Source organism: Nothobranchius furzeri, chromosome 16 (genome assembly GCF_043380555.1).
Source record: "Nothobranchius furzeri strain GRZ-AD chromosome 16, NfurGRZ-RIMD1, whole genome shotgun sequence".
NCBI lineage: Eukaryota > Metazoa > Chordata > Actinopteri > Cyprinodontiformes > Nothobranchiidae > Nothobranchius > Nothobranchius furzeri.
Window position 1 is genome coordinate 28,000,318 of NC_091756.1, and position 23,642 is coordinate 28,023,959.

At 42.5% G+C, this 23,642-nt stretch overlaps 2 protein-coding genes across 5 annotated transcripts; both read left to right on the forward strand.

Moving 5' to 3' along the window:
- Positions 1-1,614: 1,614 nt before the first annotated feature.
- On the forward strand, positions 1,615-20,044 carry l3mbtl2 (L3MBTL histone methyl-lysine binding protein 2). 4 transcript variants are annotated; one of them, XM_015963647.3, is made up of 18 exons: positions 1,615-1,747; positions 2,057-2,468; positions 2,540-2,624; positions 2,720-2,853; positions 7,900-7,975; positions 8,218-8,294; positions 8,390-8,507; positions 8,647-8,781; positions 8,866-8,951; positions 9,018-9,264; positions 11,084-11,136; positions 12,213-12,317; positions 12,399-12,546; positions 14,960-15,042; positions 15,120-15,354; positions 15,555-15,623; positions 19,353-19,508; positions 19,585-20,044. In XM_015963647.3, the coding sequence occupies exons 2-18, from the start codon at positions 2,118-2,120 to the stop codon at positions 19,815-19,817; spliced, it is 2,391 nt and encodes a 796-aa protein (XP_015819133.1). In that variant the 5' UTR covers positions 1,615-1,747; positions 2,057-2,117; the 3' UTR covers positions 19,818-20,044. The 4 variants fall into 4 exon arrangements, with proteins under 4 accessions (XP_015819133.1, XP_015819134.1, XP_015819135.1 ...); XM_015963648.3 differs by having other exon boundaries at positions 1,615-1,679; XM_015963649.3 differs by lacking the exon at positions 15,555-15,623.
- Positions 20,045-20,755: 711 nt separating this feature from the next.
- phf5a (PHD finger protein 5A) lies at positions 20,756-23,270 on the forward strand. Its single transcript, XM_015963650.3, has 4 exons — positions 20,756-20,909; positions 21,199-21,222; positions 22,869-23,035; positions 23,106-23,270. Exons 1-4 carry the CDS (start codon positions 20,858-20,860, stop codon positions 23,193-23,195), a joined length of 333 nt encoding a protein of 110 aa, XP_015819136.1. The 5' UTR covers positions 20,756-20,857; the 3' UTR covers positions 23,196-23,270.
- The last annotated feature ends 372 nt before the right edge of the window (positions 23,271-23,642 follow it).

The window sequence follows — 23,642 nt, forward strand, 5'->3', positions numbered from 1 at the left end:
GCAGGCTACAGCAATGTTCTAGCCTGGCAAGCCAGACTAAATAATACATTTACATAAATGGATTATTTAGTCTGGCAACGCTCCATTGACGGCTCTCGGTTGTGGGGCGGGTTCTACCGTTGTCTTTCAAATGATCTCCGCATGCTACTGGACAATGAATGTGACATACTCACCGCAACAGCTATTGGTAAACGAGGCGCCTCGCAGTTGAAGAAGGAGAAAACACATAATTTTTAAAAAAGCACTTAAATACATCTATCTGCTCCTGATTCCAATGAAACCCAAGTTCTAATAGTCCAAAATTGATGTAAAAGCCATTTCAAATGAGCTGTCACCATCTTGTTTCAATCTGTTGCATCATCCCACCCACCAGACATATAGAGTGCCCTGATTGGCCCACAAAGTGGATAAAGCTCTGTGATTTGTTCACTAAGCAGATAGAGCACTATGATTGGCCCACCATTATGGACCAATCACAGCTCTTTATGTGTTTGAAACCCCTCTAGAGAGCTGTGATTGGCCAGCCAGAATACTGTTAGGGGCTGCAGAGTTTCCAGTGGAGCGTTGCTGGACCAAACTTTGCAAAGCAAGAATTTGGTCTAGTTCACTAGGCTAATGTTCCCCAAGATCGGAAGTAAGGAGAGTTTTCCGTCAGACCCCCAGTTGGAGATTTGAATTCAGGAATGGTTTTCGCCAACACACACACACACACACACACACACACACACACACACACACACACACACACACACACACACACACACACACACACAACTGCCCGCTCAGACAGTTGAACAGAATCCAGAGCTAAATTTTCATCCCAGTCCGCCTCTGAAGGAAGGTGAAGTGTCTTGCCCAAGGACACAATGACTGACATGACTGCGGGAGCCTGGGTTTGAACCAGCAACGCAGTGATTACAGAGCGAATGCCTAACCGCTGAGTGAATCAAATAACTGATTACAAGTAATTAAATTGAACATTTAGACAAAGGAAAAAGAGTAAACTGCATTTTTATTCTGTTACTGATTACTCAATATCAGACAATATTAACCTTAGTAATCGTTACAAACTGCAGTTTCTAGATTATGATTCCAAATATTAGGGGAGCAAAGTACTTTAAACACTGGTTTTATGTAAATAATTTCCATCTAAACTCAACTGGTTTTAACACCCTTAGCAGCAAAAAGTGTAAGTCAGGCCCGCAGGGGTTTATTATACGAGGTGTTTTTTTTTTCCTTTAACAAATGAAATCATCATTTGAAAACAGAAGTTTTTATTTACTCAGGTTACTCTATTCTTATATATTTACTTAAAAGAACTATGAAACATTTAAGGGTGTTAGAGAAGTAAAAACAAGAAATCTGTTAGGGGTACTTTGTTTTTCTCAAATCACTATGCTCACTCAACAAATGGCTGCCTTTGTTCTCATTGGATGAGAAAAAATATAATTTTCTTGAATATGTCAGATTTAAACACGTCGTTTATCATTAACTGAAGAGAGAAAAAAACTAAAGCAATCAAGTGAGGTGAATTAAAAAACTAAACTAAAATTAAAAAGTTTGAGAATTCTGGATCCTCCTTACCGGCAGGTGGCGCCAAAGCAACTTTGCGCCAGAAAAACGGAAGTAAAAGACTTTTGACAGCCTGTGTGCGGGGTGCTATGGTTACGAACCATCAGGTAGCTCACGTCTAGGAAACTAGGTCGTTTCTTAGGTTTCAGTCAGTGTTTTCCTCTGGTACTACTCAGTAAGTAGTAATTTATTTGAACAACAAGACAGTTTCTTCTTCGTAACTAAACCAAAGTCTCTTTTGCCCTGCTAGCTTACATGCACTTAGTTTGACTAATGTCCATATTAAATGCTAAGAGCGCAGTAACAATAAGTTTACCTATTATCTGTAACACATTCACTGCTTTGACTCTTTTAATAAGCGCGTTAACTTGACGTTTTATCTGGTATAAATTTTCCTTGCTTTCATGTCTTAATTTTCATTTTGATATATTTATTTCAACTTATTTTAACCCTTAATCGTCACATTTATTTCTTAATTTCATAGATATACAACTCAGGAGATCACCAGGTCATTCCTCTGAGGATCTGATGGTATTTCTGTGAAGATGACCTACCAGTGTGTGGCCTATGGATGTGGAAAAACCGCTGAGGATGGAGTGACTCTGTTTAAATTCCCTAAAGATCCAGATGAATTTCACAAGTGGGAGAAGCAGGTTCAGCGAACCCGAGCCCAGTGGGTCGCAACACCTTACTCCCACCTTTGTAGCGATCATTTTGGTAAGGAGTATTTTGAGGGAAAGTTTCCCACAGGGGTCCTGAAGCTAAGGCCGGGAGCTGCTCCTACAGTATTTGTCCGTCCACATTGTTTGTCTTGCAAAAACTCAAGCTGCAAAAGCTGCCTACCTGCTATCCAGTGTCGGAGCTTTACAACAGAAATGACAGAGCACAGCATCAGTGTGAGTTTCCTCTTCATTTAGGATGTCGCTCTGACAAGCTGTGATTTTAAATTTGAAGTTCCTCTTGCTAGGGTGAAAACAAAGAAATGACCCTGGAGTTTGATAATGATAATGAAGAGTCTGGTCCCAGAACAAAAAATGAAGATGATCACTCAGGTAAATAATGCATCATACAAGAAATATTCTGTCCATCTATTGACGTTTTCATTTTGATCATAAAAGTCTGTAAACCTGTGTTTCTATATTTTCAGTGATCTGTGAGATGTGTGGGACACGTGGAACTTTTAGCACTTTTTTTTCAAAATCAAAACGTTTCTGCAGCAGATCGTGTTCACGCTCTTATTCATCCAACTCAAAGAGGTCATCCATACTGGCACGCTTGCAGGTTTGGAGAAAAAAAGTTATTCGTATTTTTTTTCTGGTTCCCCTGGTTGAGGATCTGTTAGATATTTAATTTTTGTTGACTTTTTGTGTGATTGGAAGTTTTACCACATAAATGTTTGGTTTTATGGGGTAAAGTTATTTTATTTTCAGTCAAAGTCAGCTCAGCACAAAGACAGAAACAGACTACAAGCAGAACACAAAAAAAAGCTTCTGAAAAATATACTTAAGTCAGACCTTTAGTTCACCCATCCAACCTTTACCATTTTCTCTTGAGCCACATCTGTGATCTTCTGCATAAGATCCTTGAGTTTACAATCCTGACGGCAAATCCAGGTGTCCAAGGCCTGAGACTCAACCTGATTTTATTCATTTTTTATTCATTCATTTATTTTTATTCATTAATTCATTTTGTATTTAAACTAATTATTTAGAAGGGACTTTCTACAGATGTTAAGGGTAATTTATATTTTACCTGTTTGTGATTGCTGATTGAACAACCTCAGTTTGGATAATAAGTCTGAATAAGAACAGTTACATTTTTCTGTAATCTAAAACATACCAACAGTTTTATAAAGTTTTACAATGCTATATATTTCACATTTCTTTGGTTTTTACTTAAAGTTGTGGAACACTGAAAACTATTTTTATGACTATTTCTGATTATAATCAGTCTGAGTTTTTCATGCAGGCCGAACATAAATACAGGTCCTTCTCAAAAAATTAGCATATTGTGATAAAGTTCATTATTGTCTGTAATGTACTGATAAACATTAGACTTTCATATATATTAGATTCATTACACACAACTGAAGTAGTTAAAGCCTTTTATTGTTTCTGATATTGATGATTTTGGCATTCAGCTCATGAAAACCCAAAATTCCTATCTCAAATAATTAGCATATTTCATCCGACCAATAAAAGAAAAGTGTTTTTAATACAAAAAGTCACCCTTCAAATAATTATGTTGAGTTATGCACGCAATCCTTTTGCAGAAATGACTGCTTGAATGCGGCGTGGCATGGAGGCAATCAGCCGGTGGCACTGCTGAGGTGTCATGGAGGCCCAGGATACTTCGATTGCGGCCTTAAGCTCATCCAGAGTGTTGGGTCTTGCGTCTCTCAGCTTTCTCTTCACAATATCCCACAGATTCTCTACGGGGTTCAGGTCAGGAGAGTTTGCAGGCCAGTTGAGCACAGTAATACCATGGTCAGTAAACCATTTACCAGTGGTTTTGGCACTGTGAGAAGGTCCCAGGTTGTGGTGAAAAATGAAATTTTCATCTCCATAAAGCTTTTCAGCAGATGGAAGCATGAAGTTCTCAAAAATCTCCTGATAGCTAGCTGCATTGACCCTGCCCTTTATAAAACACAGTGGACCAACACCAGCAGCTGACATGGCACCCCAGACCATCACTGACTGTGGGTACTTGACACTGGACTTCAGGCATTTTGGCATTTCCCTCTGCCCAGTCTTCCTCCAGACTCTGGCACCTTGATTTCCGAATGACATGCAAAATGTACTTTCATCTGAAAATAGTATTTTGGACCACTGAGCAGCAGTCCAGTGCTGCTTCTCTGTAGCCCAGGTCAGGCGCTTCTGCCGCTGTGTCTGGTTCAAAAGTGGCTTGACCTGGGGAGTGCGGCAACTGTAGCCCATTTCCTGCACACACCTGTACACGGTGGCTCTGGATGTTTCTACTCCAGACTCAGTCCACTGCTTCTGCAGGTCCCCCAAGGTCTGGAATCGGTCCTTCTCCACAATCTTCCTCAGGGTCTGGTCACCTCTTCTCATTATGCAGCGTTTCTGCAACACTTTTTCCTTCCCACAGACTTCCCACTGAGGTGCCTTGATACAGCACTCTGGGAGCAGCCTATTCGTTCAGAAATTTCTTTCTGTGTCTTACCCTCTTGCTTGAGGGTGTCAATGATGGCCTTCTGGTTGTCAGTCTTACCCATGATTGCAGTTTTGAGTAATGAACTAGGCTGGGAGTTTTTAAAAGCCTCAGGAATCTTTTGCAGGTGTTTCGAGTTAATTAGTTGATTCAGATGATTAGGTTAATAGCTCGTTTAGAGAACCTTTTCATGATATGTAAATTTTTTGAGATAGGAATTTTGGGTTTTCATGAGCTGTATGCCAAAATCATCAATATTAGAAACAATAAAAGGCTTGAAATACTTCAGTTGTGTGTAACGAATCTAATATATATGAAAGTCTAATGTTTATCAGTACATTACAGACAATAATGACCTTTATCACAATAAGCTAATTTTTTTAGGACCTGTAGTCTCCTACACCTATCTGCTGTGTTATCCTATGATAGAAAATAGCCGGTGAAACTCTAGGATTAGAAAAGCCTGACAGCGTGACATTACACTGTCAAATAACATTCATGGACTCATCTATCTCTGAAATTGCAGCACCATGGCTACGAAATTGACCCCCACCACCCACCACCACACACACACACATAGGCTAAACGTTCCACATGCACCCCCCTCCCACCTGGGAGACGCACGGTAGCAAAACGTTCCGCGCGCATCCTTCCCCGCTCTCACGGGAGATGCACAGAAGCAAAAGTCCAGTAGTTTTTACCATTAATTTCTGAAAATATCCATCAAAATGTAGTTGAAAATGAATGAAATGACGCCCAGTTGTTGAAAATATTGGCGGTTTCTTAACATATAATCATAAAAATCAGGTCTAAAATACATGGGAGTGGGTCTAAGTTTCTGGGCGACGCCATATTAGATGCCATGTTTCCTACTATGGCAGCCCCTGAGGACAAAATGCATTTGCTGATTTGTAACAAATGGTTACAAAACCTTCGTCATTGTTAAATGTTGTTTTACACATTTACCTCTTCTATTTGCCAGTGAAGTGCTTGTTATTTTGCTAAAGTTTGCACTCCCCAGGGCTTTTTGACCCTAATGGGCATCCGTTGGTAAGGTCTTACTCCAACACAAAAATATTGCTTGTCGATTTAGGTATCTACTGCCCCTTATTGCCAGGAAAAATACACACAGTCTCTTTAAATATCATATCGCAGAGCATGCAGAGTAACTGACAGAGTGTCGTTGATATTATCCAATCTGAGGTGAGATGTCCAAATCTAGTGACCCAAAGACTCCAAATCCTGTGGTGTTCAGCTCACCTCAGATGTGGCATTCTGCTAGTTCCTGAAAACAAGTGCATCTGAGCCTTTGCACTACAATCATTCACACACTGATGGTGATTAGCTACACTTTAGCCATGGCTGCCCTTGGGCATGCTGACGGAAATGAGGCTGTTACATAGTTGGTGACACTGGTCCCTCCGACCACCACCTGTAGATGAGTAGGGTGAAGTGTCTGGCCCAAAGACTGACACAAACTGAGCCTGGATTCAAACCAGCAACCATCCGGTCCTAGGGCAAATTCCTATTTAGTATTTATAAAGTTTTGAAAGACTAACACACGAAGAATGACGCACGGGACATAAATATTTATAACTAGTGAGTAATCCTTGATTTTTCAAACTGAGGTCTAACCGATAAGAGCCCTATTCGTGATGTCAACACAAGGTGGCAGCAGCGAGCTATTTGTGAGCTACTGCTGCTGCTAAATAAGGGAGGAAGGAGAAAGTCGCGCTGTGCTTGAAAACTTTGCAGTACAACGTGTCTGGTTGCATTTCAGCGAACCAAAATGTTTTTTACGTGCTGTGTGGATGACTGTTTCACCACGAAAGAAAAGGGAGTAATTTTTCACCGCTTTCCTTTGAACAACCCGGAGCGACTGAGACAATGGCTGTTGTCGCTGGACATGGATGTAAACACCCCCCTCTACATCCTAAACAAACTCTCCGTCTGCTACAAGCATTTCCTCTCCAGTGACTACTACGCCTCACCCGATCCTAGGAACCCCGACCAAGTCCTCAGAACCAGCGCCATACCGTTCCGGTCCATTCGGAACCCCATCTCAGAGGCTGGTGACACCTTTTGTTGATCAGAAAACGTGTTTAAGCTGACGCTCTGATGTGCACAGACCTCTGTTTTAATACCACGCGTGTTTGTTACACCAGGACCAGAGGTGTCCTCTGCAGAAAGACCCCTCTCCCAAGGATCAGCTGATGTTGTACCATGTGTGGTGTACCACATGGATCCGTCCTAGCCCCCTTGTGTTCTCATGCTTGGTTTTGACAAGGCTATTGTCCAGTTTACAGGTGTTAGCCTACTCCAGGTGTCCCATCAGCTTTACAAACCATAATTCTGGCCTTTCTGGGATTAACTTTAAATATCCCAAAAGTTTGCCTTAAATGCAATACTACTTACTGTGTGTCTAAATTCCTATCAATTCAAGATTGATATGTATTTAAAATGAATTTGCTCAGGCTGCTATGAGAACAGAAATAACTTTTATATTAAGATCAAATGTGTTTTTCTGGGGAGAAATTTCAGTCTCCAGCTAACTGATGATGTACTAGGATCAGGTTGGACACCTTTCCCTTCAGAACCACCTCAATTATTCATGTCATGGATTCAACCAGGTGTTTTGAACCTCCCTTGGAGGATCTGATCCATACTGAGATGACATCATGAGACAGTAACATCCACAATGTAAATCTCGCAAAGGTTCTGGACTGGACTGAGACAGCTTAGATGACAGGAATGACTCCTGGTGTGGCCTTCTGCAGCTGGAGTCCATCTGCTCTACATTTTGTGGTTCAGATATCCTGTTCTGCAGACCTTGGTTGGAACCAGTAGTTATTTGAGCTGCCTGTTGTCCCATCTCTGTAATTCATAGAGCTGGTTTCGGGTGAAAATCCCAGTAGATCAGACCAGCCTGTCTGACACAACCAACCACTTCATGTCTCACCCAGTGGTTAACTGACAGAGATGGAGCTGCTGCAAACTCAACACCGCTAGTTCTCTCAGACCACCATCAGCAGGCAAGGAGGGAGAAGTGTCTTCAACCCAAAACACGCACAAGTGTTCCAAAATGTTTGGGCAGCCATTACTGGGCAGTGATTCATGAACCCCTTTATGATCTGACTGAAATAAATCTGTTTACAGGGGAGGTCTCTTTCTAAAAAAGCCACTGTGCTGAAAAAGGTGAACCAAGTCTCTTCAGATCCAACAGCAGTGCATGGTAAAGGCACAGTGTGTGTGTGTGTGTGTGTGTGTGTGTGTGTGTGTGTGTGTGTGTGTACAAGGCTCAGGGTGATGAGAATGTTTAAGAACAATTTAGCTTCACTTATTTGTTTAATTTGCCTGAAATTATAGTCAAACATTCTTACATGCACGTCTCAGCCTGTATGAGGAGGAACATGCAACATTTATCTTCCTCAGTCAGAGAGCTTTTACTAATTCTCTGATCTGTTCACCTGGCAGCATCTTCTGGGTTTGATTGGGGCCCCTACTTGGAAAAAGAAACATCTCTGGCTGCATCTGTCTCCTGCTTTGCACATGTGAGTCCTCACTGTCATGCACTTCAGAGCTAAGGATTGTGAAATGGTCTGTGTGCTGCACATGAAACATTCATGAAGAAGGCATCTCTCTATAGGCTCCTCTGAGTGATTACTGGGATAGCATCTTTGTTGGGATGAAGGTGGAGGTCCTTAACACAAACGCCATTCTTCCCAGTAAGGTTTACTGGGTTGCTACTGTCATCCACGTAGCAGGTGTGTATTTATCTGTTGGCTTTTACGATGTTTTAAAAGTTTGATGCTCCATCAAATCATTAGTTCCTCCTTAGCAACCAACGTGATTACCTGCAAGTCAAGCTGGAGGGAACAATGAGTTCTTAATGTCTGTTTCCAGGATACAAAGCTCTGCTGAGATATGAGGGGTTTGAACACGACAGCTCACAGGATTTCTGGTGTAGCTTGGTTTCAGGAGAGCTGAACCCAATTGGGTGGTGCACCATGACGAGCAAGCTGCTGGTGCCACCGCGGGGTGAGGTTGGATCCTGAAATCTTTGACATCCTGCAGCATTTAGACAATTAAATGTGACATTTTTCACTTTGGATTGAATTGTAGATGTGAAGAACATCCCAGACTGGAAGGAATATCTAATGAAGAAGCTGGTGGGGGCCACCACACTACCTGTTGACTTCTACGTGAAGGTAGGTTAAAGCTGCCTGACTTGTTGCCTCTCCTCTGATGTGTTTACATCCTTTGTGTGTCCTCAGCTGTCAGAGAGCATGAAGCCCACTTTCAAAGTAGGCATGCGTGTGGAGATGGTGGATCCCAGACACTTGAGCCGGACCCGGGTCGCCTCCGTCGACACCATCATTGGTGGCCGTCTTCAGCTGGTGTATGTCGACCGAACCGACGTCCCTGAAAACGCCGCTGCCAACTTTTGGTGCCACATGAAGAGTCCCCTGGTCCACCCTCTGGGCTGGTCCAAGAAAGTGGGTCATCCCATCAAAGCATCTGGTGGGTCATAATATGCTGTTATTACATCATTCATACGTTTATTTATAAACAACGTTTGTTTAAAGCAACACTAAATAAGTTCCCCCCACTTCTCCCTCCTACTGGTGGACTTACAGCCGCAGCCTACTGTTGATAGCACTGACAACTAGCTAATGCTAATGCTAACATGTGCCAACTGATACTGAAGTACGCCACGACGTAAAAAGATCCATGATGTTGCAAAAAAATTAAATTATATACAATTCCAGAAGCAAAAGCAATGTTTTCACTTCTTAGCTCTTTGCTTTCACTCCAAAGACATTTCTCTCTTACTTTTACTTTCAGGCTACGCCATGATGTCAACTAGAGAAGCAAGCTTCTCCTTCTTGTGCTTTTTATTAACTGTGAAAAAGCTAACTGCTAGCCTTCATATTAGTTACTGGAATAGTAAACAGCTAATGCTAAAAAGCAGGTAGAGACCTCCCACTAGTGTTGCTACTCAAACCACAAAACCTTTAAGTGCAGTTTCTGGTCAGCAGACGGCTTCAGGGTGCTGTCACATGTCAAGTTGCTCAGATTTCTGGCTCATGAACCACTGAAACCAGTTTGAAAGCAATAGCTTAAAGTCTTAACCCTTTATAGGGCACTCATTGAAGTATTTTAACTTTTTTCATTTCAACCTCGGGGTGTAATTGTAGTATATATAACCAAAGTGTATTTCTGTTACAGTTTGCAAAAGTATTTATTTTCGTGCAGAAAATCAGAGAAAACAAAGTGATCAAATATGGACGTTGGCCCTGTTCTGGTAACAGAAATCTCAAAATAAAATAACACAAACAAGTAAAACAAACATTATTTTTGAATAATATAATTATAAGACACTTAAGAATAATCTAGCTCATTTTGAACATTATATCACTGTTAAAAAATGAAGAATATATCACAGTTATTAAACCATATATTATAGTTTTATAAAAACAGATTATTGTGGAATATTTTTAAAAAGTTATTGAACAATAGATACTATCTATGATCAAATATAGATTATTAGAATATTTTATATTTGAGGATTTGCCTCATCATCATCATCATCACCGATGGCGAGGTTGGTAGGTGCAATAAGTGTCCTCCTCCATTTCCCAGAGGAATCTTAGCTTAAAACTGCAAAATATATTCAATATAATTGTTATTATTACTGTTACCATGAATATTAAGATTATGTCTAAAAACAACAGATTTTACCTAAAAATATTCATAATTTCTCTTACTTGTTCAGAGAGTATGTTTAAATGTTGCAGATTTGACTTTAATGCTAAGATTTCACCAACTTCATTGAGTTTAACATTTACAACACATGTATCCTTATTTAGCACAACTAGTCAACCTTGTGATGTGAGAGTTTCATAAACCTAGCATTGTTCGTTGTAGAGCTCTGACCGTAAACACGAGAGGAGACAGAGCACTTTCTGGCTCTGCAGACACACCAGTATGTGGAGCGTTATAGCCCCACACTGATTGGTGGAATGGCGCCATGGCACAAACGTGACTAGCTTGTTCTCTGATGATTGTTTGGGTGAAATCCCATAATTCTAAGAGTTTGTGAAAGGGCACACAACATCATTTGTGGTGTGGGTGGAAGTGTCTAAATATGGACATTGGCCCTTTAAAGGGTTACACATTCTTTAGTGTTGCTTTAATTGATTGTATTTATATCTGCTGTAGCTTATATACACAACAGGTCAATTAGCGTTTGAATTTTGTTCCATGTTTCTGTTTAAGTTGCTTCATGTTGTGATGAAATATTTCATTTCTCTCTTTTCCACTGCAAACTACATTGTAGCTTTGGGTGGTGTGAAAAGTAATCCTGAGAACTCCTTCCTTCTCTTCCAAAGGGTAAGAAAAAGTGATATCACCTCCAATTAAACAGATGACACGTCTTTTAGTTCATTTATGGGGTTTTTTTGCATATGGATATGTAGCTCTTGAGAAAGACATAGCACAGTTTAAACAAACATGGAGGACGATGTGTAATTACTAGTGCAGGATTGATGTCATGGCTGATTCTGTGGCAGCTAGCTCTGGTCTGCAGAGAGGTTCAGCGTGGGCGAGGTGGGACAGATTCGCTGCAGCTTCACCTGCCTGATTTCTAGTTTTTGACATGTGCAGGTCCTAGACGGGGGGCAGCTAGATATGGAAGCATGTTGTAGAAAGAGCAAAGAAAAAGATAAAGGAGTATGTTGTAATAACAAGAACGCTCCTCGTTACTTTTACCACCTCTTCCATATTTTATGCCTTTGTGAGTAAAGTTTCAACACACATTTATCAGCGCTAAAACATGCTTGGATCAAAAATGATTGTCAGTCAAAAAAAAGGTTTTTGTAGAATTTCTGCTCCAACTTGGCCTAGGAATCTAGGTAGACCGTAGCAAAAGCAGAGGATTTGGTTGGTCTAGCCACCTGTAGCCTCAACAGGTCTAACACCGGCTCGGCTAAGTCTAGAGCAGGCCAATCACGGCGCTCTTGTGTATGTAGAGAGACACTGGGCGAGTTTAGCATGAGAGCTATGTTGGAGGAAAAACTCCAAAGATGGTGTCTGCTCAGGAATATTGCTTGGCTAAAATGGCTTTGGCATGATTTAGACTTGGACTTTTCTTTGAGACATGAGGAGATAGATGTATGTAAGAGTCGTTTATTTAAAAACATATGTTTTTGTTTGTTTTTCTTCTTTGAAGGTGTATGGCGGACTGCCCCATTGTCTAATTTCCATAGCAATGAATGCATCACATTTTTCATTTCCCTGATTGGAGAGTTTTAAAGACAACTGTAGATTCTGCCCCACGACTGAGCTCTATGAGTCGTGACCAGACTACATACGTAGGATAGCTTGCTAGGCTGGTTTTTCACTCTAAATCGAAAAGATAGCTCATGTTTTATGCGGACTCTGTGATGCGGATGTGATCTGACCCACAGCCCAGAGTCGTCTACATGGGGGACCGTTTTTTTGAGGAAGGAATGAAACTAGAAGCCATCGATCCTCTCAACTTGGGAAACATCTGTGTTGCTACGGTCCAAAAGGTAACTGAAGCTGCCTTTGTCACTGGATAACAACCGTTTGACTCTTTCTGATGAGTGCCTCCATCCCTGCTGTGTGTTCAGGTGCTGCTGGACGGTTACCTGATGGTTGGTATTGATGCTACCACATCAACCAGCGGTTCTAACCTGTTTTGTTACCACGCTTCTTCTCACGCCATTCTACCAATTAACTTCTGCAAGAAAAACAGCATCACCCTCACTGTACCTCGGGGTAAGAGCTGGGGTGATTTTATTCACCACATTTGTGCTTAAAGCCTGATTCATACATCTCCATCAGCACGGTTGCGTAGTCGCACACATACGTTGATGGAGATGCACTTCTCCGTTGTCTGGGGAGTGAGAGAGGGCGTGGTGCTTCTCTAGTGGTGCCCTGCCAGTATTGCAGTCATGTCTCCAGTCCACTTTTGTATTTGTATTTATTATGTGTTTCAGAGACTTTTCACCACGAGCACATTTGTGCCTCATTCTCCTCCACGTCTTCATGCAGTTGCTACCTCTAAACCCACCGCTGCAGCAGAACACTTCTCCTAGCTGTTGCTGGAGGCTAAGCCTGGGACAGACTGATGATGCGCACTAAAGATTACCACAGTTGTTGTTTTATTCCATGTCATCATTAAGCACCACTGCTTCCAGTTAGTTCAAGCTTATGGATAAAACAACAAAACCATAATTTGAGTTAATGTGTAGCGTTCAGTAAAAGCATGCGGTCAACGAAAACTTTCAATCCGAAGATCACCCCACCATCCTCCTCATAACGGCCACCTGGCTTGCTCAGGTGAAAGTTCAGCCCTAAATGACCTCGCACATCAAAGCTGACACACACCCCTCATCAAAAGGGCCCGTCAAGTGAACTCATATCACTGACATCAAAACTTACTTTTTTGGACCCTTCAACCACTTTTCCTGCATTTTCCTTCCTCTAATTAAAAGTTTGCTGCGAATCTTCATACTCCTTCAGTCACGAGTGTATAAACGTTCATATTGTCAGACTTTTTCTGCGAGATCATTTTCGTGTTGCCAGTAAATATCTTCGGCTCTCGTTTTTTATTTTTGGGAGGTTAGTGTCCTGACCAATCACAGGCTCTGTAACTTACAAGGCATAGTTAAAAAAATGTGACATGTCATTTTCACCCTTTGCCGGCATGCCACTGAGAAACTTGTGTTGACACATCATGGCGTTACGAATCTCACAACTCAAAAGTATAAACCAGGCTTAAAGGAGCAATATGTAAGAATTCTACATTGAAAAATAAATCACAAAAAAGTCTAAAATCTCAATCATGTTGGAAGTAAGTTCACATTGAAACAGATTTCCTTTTTAGTCAGCTGAGGGTCATCAGTTTTTCTCATTTCAAGTAAACCAATGAGGGACATAGTCACTGTTTACAATCTGTGATCTTGTGAGGTTAATGAGTCTGCGCCAAGCTAGCTCTAGAGCATTGGCACTTGTAATTCGACACCAGCAGGAGTTGTTAAGGAAACAAAGCCAGTAAACAGAAGCAACCCAGAAGTTATTTCTTGTACTCTTATAAAGCCACGGCGTCTTTTTTGCTAAAGGCTAACATTGAGCTATCAATGCTAACAGTGAATTGCGAGTAAATAGTTGGCTCTAAAAATATCTCCAACTACTTTTTATATTTACAACTCGATATTACAGTGAAATGTAAATGTGAAATGAATAATGAGTCATTCGTGGCGTTTTACTTCTTTTTAATGAGTCGTCTATAGCAGCAAGATGGCGAACTGCAGTTCCTCTATAAATATGGTTTGTATCGTTTATGTTCATGATTGTTTTGGAGTTTTGACTTTCATCCTCTGAGACTTTGTGCTGTAAATGTTAAATATGTTACAAAACTGCACTTCCTCTAATACTGGAGATTACCGTAATAAGTGAAGTAAGTGCTCCCTACCATAAAGCACCCTAGAGTGCTAGCACCAAATATGACAAATTATCTACTTATCAACTTACTATGTGTGACTCGTTTTTGCTTGTCATCTAGAATCTTCTAGTGCTGATCTGTAACTGGCAACAGCCACGAGACTCTCAGAACAGCAGTGAGAAAGTCACTTTTTGCCCCAAAAAAGGTGCTAGTGTAACCAAGCACAGGGTGTCATTGTTAATTCATTCTTCAATCAATCAATCAATCAATCAATCAATCAATCAATCAAACCTTTATTTTACCAGTGAATAGACCTCATTGAGATTAAAAATCTCTTTTCCAAGAATAACAGCAAAGACATGTTTCCGGACAGCGGACACACACACACACACACACACACACACACACACACACACACACACACACACACACACACACACACACACACACACACACAGGCAAAAAAAATGACATAATGAAATACATAAACTGGGTTAAAAAATTTATTTAAAAAAAACATAAACAATCAAGTCAAAATATATAATCAATAGTCAATCATAAAAATTTCCAACGTGACGTAATAAAATGGCAACATTAAAAAGGGTTAAACCTCTCACAAAAGTGCACTCGATACAACAATCAGATAAAACATCTACAGCCAGATGACTCTCCCTCCAACACTTCCCTTTTAGTGATGGAATGAAGCTGCTGAGGGAAAATCTAAACTTTATATGACTATTTCAGGTTATGATGCCCAGACTTTCAACTGGGAAACGTACCTGAAGGAGACTAAAGCTGAAGCAGCACCAGCCAGACTGTTCAACACTGTAAGTTCTGACTGAGAGCTCGGTGTCAGCTGCTAAAGAGTAAAGACACTTAACTATAATGTGTGATGCTGTTTCAGGACTACCCAGGTCACGGTTTCTCCCCCAACCTGAAGCTGGAAGCAGTGGACCTGATGGAGCCTCGGTTGGTGTGCGTGGCCACAGTAAAGCGCTGCGTGGGCCGCCTCCTGCTCATCCACTTTGACGGCTGGGATGATGAGTTTGACCAGTGGATCGACCACCAGTCCCCAGACATCTACCCGGCTGGCTGGTGTGAGCTAGTGGGCTACCAGCTCCAGCTTCCTCCTGGAACCGGTAAAACACCTCTGATAAGGGGCGGGCACGCCGCGCTGTGGGGGTCCCATCGGAGAGTCGGGTTTAATGCACTTGACGTAGTTTTACGTGTTCAGACCTTTCCTTCTCTTTTCCTTTTTCAGCCCTTTCTGTAGATTAGTAGTGGAAAACTCCGCCTGACCTCAACAACAAAGTGACAGAGGTTTCGTTTTGTTTTCCAGTTCATTTAACTGAAAACCAGGTGGTACGGAACAAGAAAACCAAGCCCTTCGTGTACCGCCGGAAAAAGAGTATGTGAAATGTGCATGGGGTCTTGTGTCTTGCCAAAGCACACGGGGGACAGGGGTTAGGGTTAAACCTAGTTCATACTTCTCCATCTGCGGCGGTACGGAAACACGCAATGCCATTATCCGTCAGCGCAAAGCTTCTCCAACAGGTTCGCAAGGATGGACAACGTAGAGCCAACATACATCGAAAGTGACGAAGACCACAAGCCTGTGATTGGTGTAACTGGATGCTGCTTCGTTTAATTTCGTCAGCAGCACCACCATTCCCCCCTCAAAAATTTAAAGGAGAGCTGAAGATAGGGAGCCTAACGCCGGGGACACACTGGCCGCGGAAGCGCCGCGAAAATGGGACCGCCTTCATTCGGCGCCCTTGTTAAGCTATTCTACAGACCACATGGGCCGCCGAGGCGCCGCGAAGCGCCGGCGCTCCAGCCCGCGCCGTGCAGCGGTCATTTCGGCGTCGGCTCTATTTTTTTTGCGAGCCGCGGGTGAATCGCGTCAATTCTGGCAGGAAGTCAAACCTAGACATAAGAGGCAGGCCGGTAAAGTTAACAAAATAAGGCATTTCAAAATAAAATTCCGCAATAGTCAAATGTGTTCGTAATCAGACACTGCAGAAAAACCACTCGAACACACACACACACATACACACACATCGAACTTGTGTGCGTGCGTGACCACGTGAAGGGGTGTGTGGTTTTGGGTGTCTTTTCACGGAGCAAACAGGACAGAGAGGCAGAAAGTCTGAGGCAAGCAGTTAAGATGGATGACTTTAAATTAATTATGGAAGTTGAGAAACACAAGGAGCTGTACGACCCCCGAAAAACATGATTATTTACGTTCCCATGTCGGAAGAAACTGCTAGGATACAGCTGCAGAACTGGAGCGGGTTCCAAGAGATTCAACTGGCAGAAACGACTCATACCATAGGTACACACACACACGCACGCACACACGCACGCACGCACGCACGCACGCACGCACACACACACACACACACACACACACACACACACACACACACACACACACGCAGAGGAAAAGAGCTGAGAAAAGGCAGAGAGGAAATGGAGGACACCAAGTGTTTAAAAGAAAAACTACAGCTGAGCCGAGGCGCACCTCGACTGGGGCGCGTCTGATCTGAACTGAGGAGCGGCGAGCAGCGGCCGAATTTCGTGAGCAATTCGCTTCTCGGCGCTTCGCGGCGCTTCTGCGGCCGGTGTGTCCCCGGCGTAAGTCTCCTCCCTCTCCGGTCGGCTCATGGGTCCGCGGAAAAACGAAAAAATGAATTCAGATCAATGGGGTTCAGAGTTATTTTCTAATCCGCTTTGCCTTACGCCCTGGATATACCACACATGTAGTGCTGAAGTTTAAATGAAATGCAAAAATGTGTGTTTCAACCACGCCAGTCACATACTTTGAGATTGTAAACATTTGTAATTACTATGACTACAAATCAGACATCGGCACGTTGCAAATGGGACGTCACCACATAATATCCTCTCCTCCAGCATAGCTGCTACTTACCACACGGCCAGATTCACGGCGGTTCTTTCCTCCTGAAGGAAGGATTTGAAGTTTGCTGAAATTACAGCCATTTCCCCTCTGCTCTTCATGTCTGCTTTAATGACAGTGATGCATATTTGTAGTGCTGAATGTATTTGTACACAAAACCTAAAATACAGTTTGCCCCTATTCTAAAATAAGCACTTTCTTGGCATTAGAATGTCCATCCATTCATTCTCTTCCATTTATCTGGGGTTGTGTTGCGGGGGCAGCAGCCTAAGCAGAGAGGCCTAGAGTTCCCTCTCCCCAGCTCCTTAGGCCAGCTCCTCTGGGGGAATCCCAAGGTGTTCCCTGGCCAGCTGAGAGACATAGTCCAGTCAGCGTGTCCTGGGGCTTTAAGGTATCCTCCTGGTTGGACGTGCCTGGAAAACCGAGCCACCTCAACTGGCTCCTCTCGATGTGGAAGAGCAGCCGATCTACTCCAAGCCCCTCCCAGACAACCAAGCTTCTCACCCGGAGAGCCCAGACACCCTGCAGAGAAAACTCATTTCAGCTGCTTGTATCCACGATCTCGTTCTTTTGGTCACTACCCAAAGCTCGTCACGACCATAGGAGAGGGTAGGAACGTAGATCGACCGGTAAATCGAGAGCTTCGCCTTCTGGTTCAGCTCTCTCTTCACCAAAACAGATCGGTACAACGCCCGCATCACTGCTGCCTGTCGATCTCCCGATCTTTCCTTCTGGACGAGTTTAGAAAAATAGCTTTTATAGCCAAGCTGACTTGGATTCATTTTGTTCTTCTGGGGACCCATGGTCTGGAGATAGATGGGTGTGACTTAGGCTCCCTATGTCTTTGAAGCAGATAGAAGCATGTCTCATGGAAAAGGTCAGACGATATATTACAATTAACCAGTACAACTGTGACTGAGGGAGTACAAAGAAACACAACAAACTTTTTATTTGTGTTGGAAAATTACAGGAAATGTCATTTTAAAATGAGGGACAATGTGTCCGTATTAAAAAGTCTCTGAAATACATAAACACAATGTACACACACTTTAGTAAACACACTCCAGAGAAGAGCTACGCCCTCAGGTGTCCTGGAAGAGAATAGCTTCACAACACTAACACACGACGTGTGAGAGTGAGAGAGAGAGAGAGAGAGAGAGAGAGAGAGAGAGAGAGAGAGAGAGAGAGAGAGAGAGAGAGAGAGAGAGAGAGAGAGAGAGAGAGAGAGAGAGAGAGAGAGAGAGAGAGAGAGAGAGAGAGAGAGAGAGAGAGAGAGAGAGAGAGAGAGAGAGAGAGAGAGAGAGAGAGAGAGAGAGAGAGAGAGAGAGAGAGAGAGAGAGAGAGAGAGAGAGAGAGAGAGAGAGAGAGAGAGAGAGAGAGAGAGAGAGAGAGAGAGAGAGAGAGAGAGAGAGAGAGAGAGAGAGAGAGAGAGAGAGAGAGAGAGAGAGAGAGAGAGAGAGAACTTTCTGATGGAGAAGTATAAACTAGGCTTTAGGGCTCGTTTCAGAAACAATGCGAGTGTCTAGTTCTGTGTCTGAGTTCCAAAACGGCACTAGTTCATAGTTGCTAACAGTTTACCAGGAAAACACAAAACGAAGGTCAGATTAGCACGAACCCATCCCTTTTTCAGGTAACTGACTTGTTGGATTGAGAAAGGGAGAGTGATTCAGGTCCATTATAAAGAGCTGCTGAATAGTTTCCATCAGTTCTGTTGCACAGGTGTCAAACTCCGGTCCTCGAGGGCTATCCCACATGTTTTAGTGTTGTCCCTGCTTCAACACACCTGATTTCAATCAGCAGGTGATTAACAGACTTCTGGAGAGCTTGATGAGCCGCTGCACAGGTGAATCAAGTGTGTTGGAATTGGGAAACAACAAAAGGATGCAGGATACCGGCCCTCGAGGATGACACCGCTGTGTTAGAGGCTTCAAGATGTCTCAGATTTCTAACAGTAAATTATGACTGTGTTTTCATTCTTCCTGTTTCATCAAAAATACTGATCCAATGAGCTCTAAATTCTACTGTTTAACCCTTATAATAAACCGTCCTCTCCAAATAATCCACTTAAAGGGGTCATAAATGCATGTTAACTGTGAGCAAATGTAACCGTTCACACGTTAAGTCCTGACAGCTGACGCAGAGTTTGTAACACGTGAACATCATCCTAAATCTGGTCTTATCTCAGTAAATGCTTTTGGAAAACGACTTTTTCTACAGAGAGGAGAGTGTTCAGGAAACAAATATCTCAGGATCCAAAATCCCATCAGGAAAATCAGCTGGCTGGTGATACGAATACGACCACTGACGATTCTCAAAGCCGATGTCCAGCGGCGCCGCTCGTCCAGCTGAAGGCTGAACCAGAGGAGAGAGAGAGTAAGTGAAGGCTCTTCAAATTTGGTTTAAAGGTCATTTTTGATCATTGTTGTGTGACTGGGTTGTGTCTCTGTAGTCGTTAGAGTGCAGGTGAAGGTGGAGGAGATGGAGACCCTTATCAACCCCCCAGACCAGCCTCAAAAAGTCTCGCAGTGTGAAGTGAAACAAGAGAAGGCCGAGCAGATGATCCAGTCGGGACATCAGGTGCCAGAGCAGAGCCCACTGGCAGACATGATCCATCAGACCGCAGAGAAAAGAGAAACAGCAGAAAATGGAGGCGAGCATAAAGGACAAGCTGAGCGGAGTTAAAAAAAGACAAACCCCAGAAAAAAGGAGGCCAGAAAATGGGAGGAGCATGGAAGAGATGTGGGAAAACAACACAACAAGACACTGCAGGAGGAGCTGAACCGATGGAGATATAAGCGGCTGCTGTAGATGACGTTCTGAGATGGTAACAGATGTGAATCAAAAGACGGCTGGAGCTATGTCTCATGAATCTCTGCTGTTTATAAACTCTCAGACCCTCCGACCCAAAAAGAGAGTTCAGAACTGTCTCGCCTCCCCCAAGGTCACCCTAGCTACACCCAGTTCCTCAAAAGCTTTTGTTAGTGATCAAGTCATTGTTTTTGTTTCGTTATCAGATTTGTTTTTGTGAGCAAATATCCAGTCGGGAGTAAGAGTCAGACCAGTAGGTGAACAGATGAAAACCGGCTGATCCTGGCTGCATAGACCAGGAGCCGGTATGGCAATGTGGACCTGTTTCACTAGTTAGACTAATTCACTGGCTGGTCATATTAGCCAAGTTAACTGTTTTAATGTTTGTTGGTATAATTCTGTTAAAGAAGAACTCACAGTGGTCATTGTAATGATTTGAAACTGACAAAAGTAATAAATATATACTGAAAATCCATCTTGGCTTTTGATTAGTGGTTAAACAACAACTGAAAAGAAAATAATAAAATGGACCTGGATAAAAATGTTCCCTATTCTTCATTATTTGTTGTTGAACCTTTTGAGACAGTGTCAGCAACCCAGGGATTTTTGTAATTTTATTAACTTTGCTGCTGTTCTATGGTAACTCAGAGACATTGCAGCTCGTATCAGGATGAGGCATCACCTCTGGAGCAGAGGGATAAAGAATTTTAGTGAACATAAAACTTGGAAATTTGTTTAAATTCTGGGCTAATGACAGCATTTTCACCCAATGTCCTTGTTTATTTGAAACCCGTTTTTTAAGAGTGTAGTTACAAGGTGAAGGCACTAGGTGGTGGTAGCGACTCAACTCGACACTTGCACGCCGGTCAAAGGTTAAAACTGAATTACGTTCGGCCGTCGTTGGTTAGCTGAAAATGGCTAAACATCACCCAGATTTGATCTTCTGTCGAAAACAAGCGGGTGTCGGTATGTTTCTTTACTTTATGTCGTTCGGTACCTTTGAAACTACACAGATATATCAGAAACACGTTTGATTTGCGCCATGTGTTAGCTGCTAAGCTAACTGTTAGCATAAATACTGAAATGAGTAGCGGAGCTGGACGTGTCTTTACGGTTTTCATCTCTGTTGACACTAACAATTTTATGGTTTTTAAACCCGTTTAACTGAGTATTGAACATAGAGAAGTACAAATTTATCGTTTATCCTGAAAATTGAAACGTTTAATTGAACGACTGTTCTGTTTTCCTCCCGCAGCTATCGGGAGACTTTGCGAGAAGTGTAAGTGTCTCCACTTTTAACACGTTTACTGTAAAGTCTATTTCTGTTATAGGTTTTCCTCTAGAACGTTGTGCTTTTGGCTAATTCTAACCCAAAGATCTAGCTGATTTCCTTGGAGTAAAGGCGGCTAAAAAGAACCAACCATCATAAACGCTGTTAAACCTCTAGATTTTATTTATAGGCACTTTAAAAACACCCACCTTATAAAAAACCATGCCAATGTAAAATCCGTAATGAATTTTAAAGTCAATGCAATGTAAATTTAAGCAGCATTTTTAAAATAATCAAACATAAATTTAGATAAGAGAATTTGAAAATGATCTGAGGTGTCAACAAGGAAAAGGAAGACGAGGCCTTAGGGTGGAGGTGGAGATATGCAGGTCATCGTTAGGATTTTGGATATCGAGGACAAAGACTGGGATTGGTCTTGAAAGTGAGGCAGAATCCTGTGATGATGCAAAATTGGGATGGCAGCATATATCATATGCTACACGTGGCAGAGCTTTTGACTGACTGATGTCTTTAAAGATGAGGAGCCAGCTGAGGTGGGTTGGGAATTTGGTATGGATGTCCCCTGGACTCCACCTAGGGGAAGCGTTTCAGGCATGTCCTGCCAGCAGGAGGCTCCAGGTCGACCTGCGACACATTGGAGGTACCTCCACTTTGGGCAAGGCACACCTGGGGATCCTGCTGGAGGAGGTCTTCAGAAAGAGGCAAGGTTGGGTATCTCTGCTGGGGCTGCAACCCCCGTGACCCAGACTCATATGCAGGTAAAATCTGGTGGTCATTTACAGTAATCAGGGTCCAGATGTATGGCTGTAAGTGAAGAAAACATATTTTCTACACAGACCGTGCAAACATGAATCACCTTTAGACAGTACATGCTGGACATGAGGAATAATAACGAGGTCACAACCCAAACCAAGATGTTCACCAGACTGAAACTAGTCTGAGAGAAGTTAAACTCTCAACACTGAACTTCACTAAAACTAGTTTCTCCATCCACTGAGTTCAGCGTGTCCCAGCTGGGACAAAAGAGACAACAGAAGAATGTGTTAACAGAAATTTTCAAACCTGTGGACATCCTGTCTGGACACTTGCCAACTTAACCAGAAAATCTGGAAAAGCACCCGACAGGAAAATTTTAAAGTTATTGCAAATGTTGCAGGATTATCAAAGAAACTCCAAACGTGGCATTCTGGTGCATTGGAGTCCAGATGGGACCCTGAGACAGAAGTTGGTTTAGGTGAAGGACACGAGCTGAGCAGAGTCTGCACCTGTACACACAGATCAAGGCTCAGATTTAAATCTGAGAAAGATGTCACTTCCACATTTTGCTTTGAGAAAAGTCAATGAAGCCATTAGGTCGAATAGGAAAAGTCGCAGTTAAACAGATCTCCGGTTTCACTTATCCAACACCTCCAGTGCAGCTTTGGCTCCTCTCCCACTTCGTTTCACAACCACTCACACTTAAAAACACGTGACTGAAACTCTTCCTAACGTTCCAAACACTCACAGAAGAGACGGCGGGTCAGTCTTGTGATTGTTACAGTTACCTAATAAGATCAGAAGCACTTTCACTTTATTAGTAAATGTAGAAATAATTATTGTTCCCATCACCAGCTTAGTTTCTCTTCCTCTTCCAGGTGATGGGAAGTGTGTGATCTGCGACTCTTACGTGCGACCGTGCACGCTGGTGCGTATTTGTGATGAGTGTAACTACGGCTCCTATCAGGGGCGCTGTGTGATCTGCGGAGGTCCCGGCGTGTCTGACGCTTACTACTGCAAAGAGTGCACCATCCAGGAGAAAGATGTGAGTCCTCCTCTCGTACGCCCAGCTGTGTCTGCAGGAACGTCTCTAAATATTTTGTTCCTCTCTGCAGCGAGATGGCTGTCCCAAGATCGTAAACCTGGGCAGCTCCAAGACAGATCTGTTCTATGAAAGGAAGAAGTACGGCTTCAAGAAGAGGTGAAGACAGGAGAAACACCGAGTTCATAGTCGTTTTTTTTTTTTCCAAAAACTTTTTCTTAATAAAATGTTTTTTCTATTTCTGTCTTCATGTTTTGTGACTGGAAAAGATAATTGGTGAACATGAATCAGATGGAATACTCAAATCTTTTCATTAAACATTTTCAAATTAGCCTAAGCCTGTTAGTTTTATTAAACCTTATTAGATCATGTAAACGTTTAGCAGCAAGCTGTAGAACTGAGTGAACCCAGTCTACTAGTCCCACTTCTCTCTTACCATTTCTATTTATTATAACGTGTCAAAGGACACGCCCTTTTTCAGGAATATGGCTAGGAAATTTTCACTTCAATTAAAGTTTATATAGCGCCAAATCACGACGAGTCGTCTCAAGGCACTTCACATAATAAAACATTCCAATACAGTTCAGTTCATTAGGCCAATCAGAAAAAA

What these genes read in the sequence shown, in the direction of transcription:
- phf5a (XM_015963650.3), top strand. Translation starts at nt 20,858, where the DNA reads ATGGCTAAACATCACCCAGATTTGATCTTCTGTCGAAAACAAGCGGGT. An exon ending in CGGGAGACTTTGCGAGAAGT is followed by an intron (nt 21,223 to 22,868) that starts GTAAGTGTCTCC and finishes TTCCTCTTCCAG; the next exon opens with GTGATGGGAAGTGTGTGATC. An exon ending in GCACCATCCAGGAGAAAGAT is followed by an intron (nt 23,036 to 23,105) that starts GTGAGTCCTCCT and finishes TCCTCTCTGCAG; the next exon opens with CGAGATGGCTGTCCCAAGAT.
- l3mbtl2 (XM_015963647.3), top strand. Translation starts at nt 2,118, where the DNA reads ATGACCTACCAGTGTGTGGCCTATGGATGTGGAAAAACCGCTGAGGAT. An exon ending in AAATGAAGATGATCACTCAG is followed by an intron (nt 2,625 to 2,719) that starts GTAAATAATGCA and finishes CTATATTTTCAG; the next exon opens with TGATCTGTGAGATGTGTGGG. An exon ending in GTGTTGCTACGGTCCAAAAG is followed by an intron (nt 12,318 to 12,398) that starts GTAACTGAAGCT and finishes CTGTGTGTTCAG; the next exon opens with GTGCTGCTGGACGGTTACCT.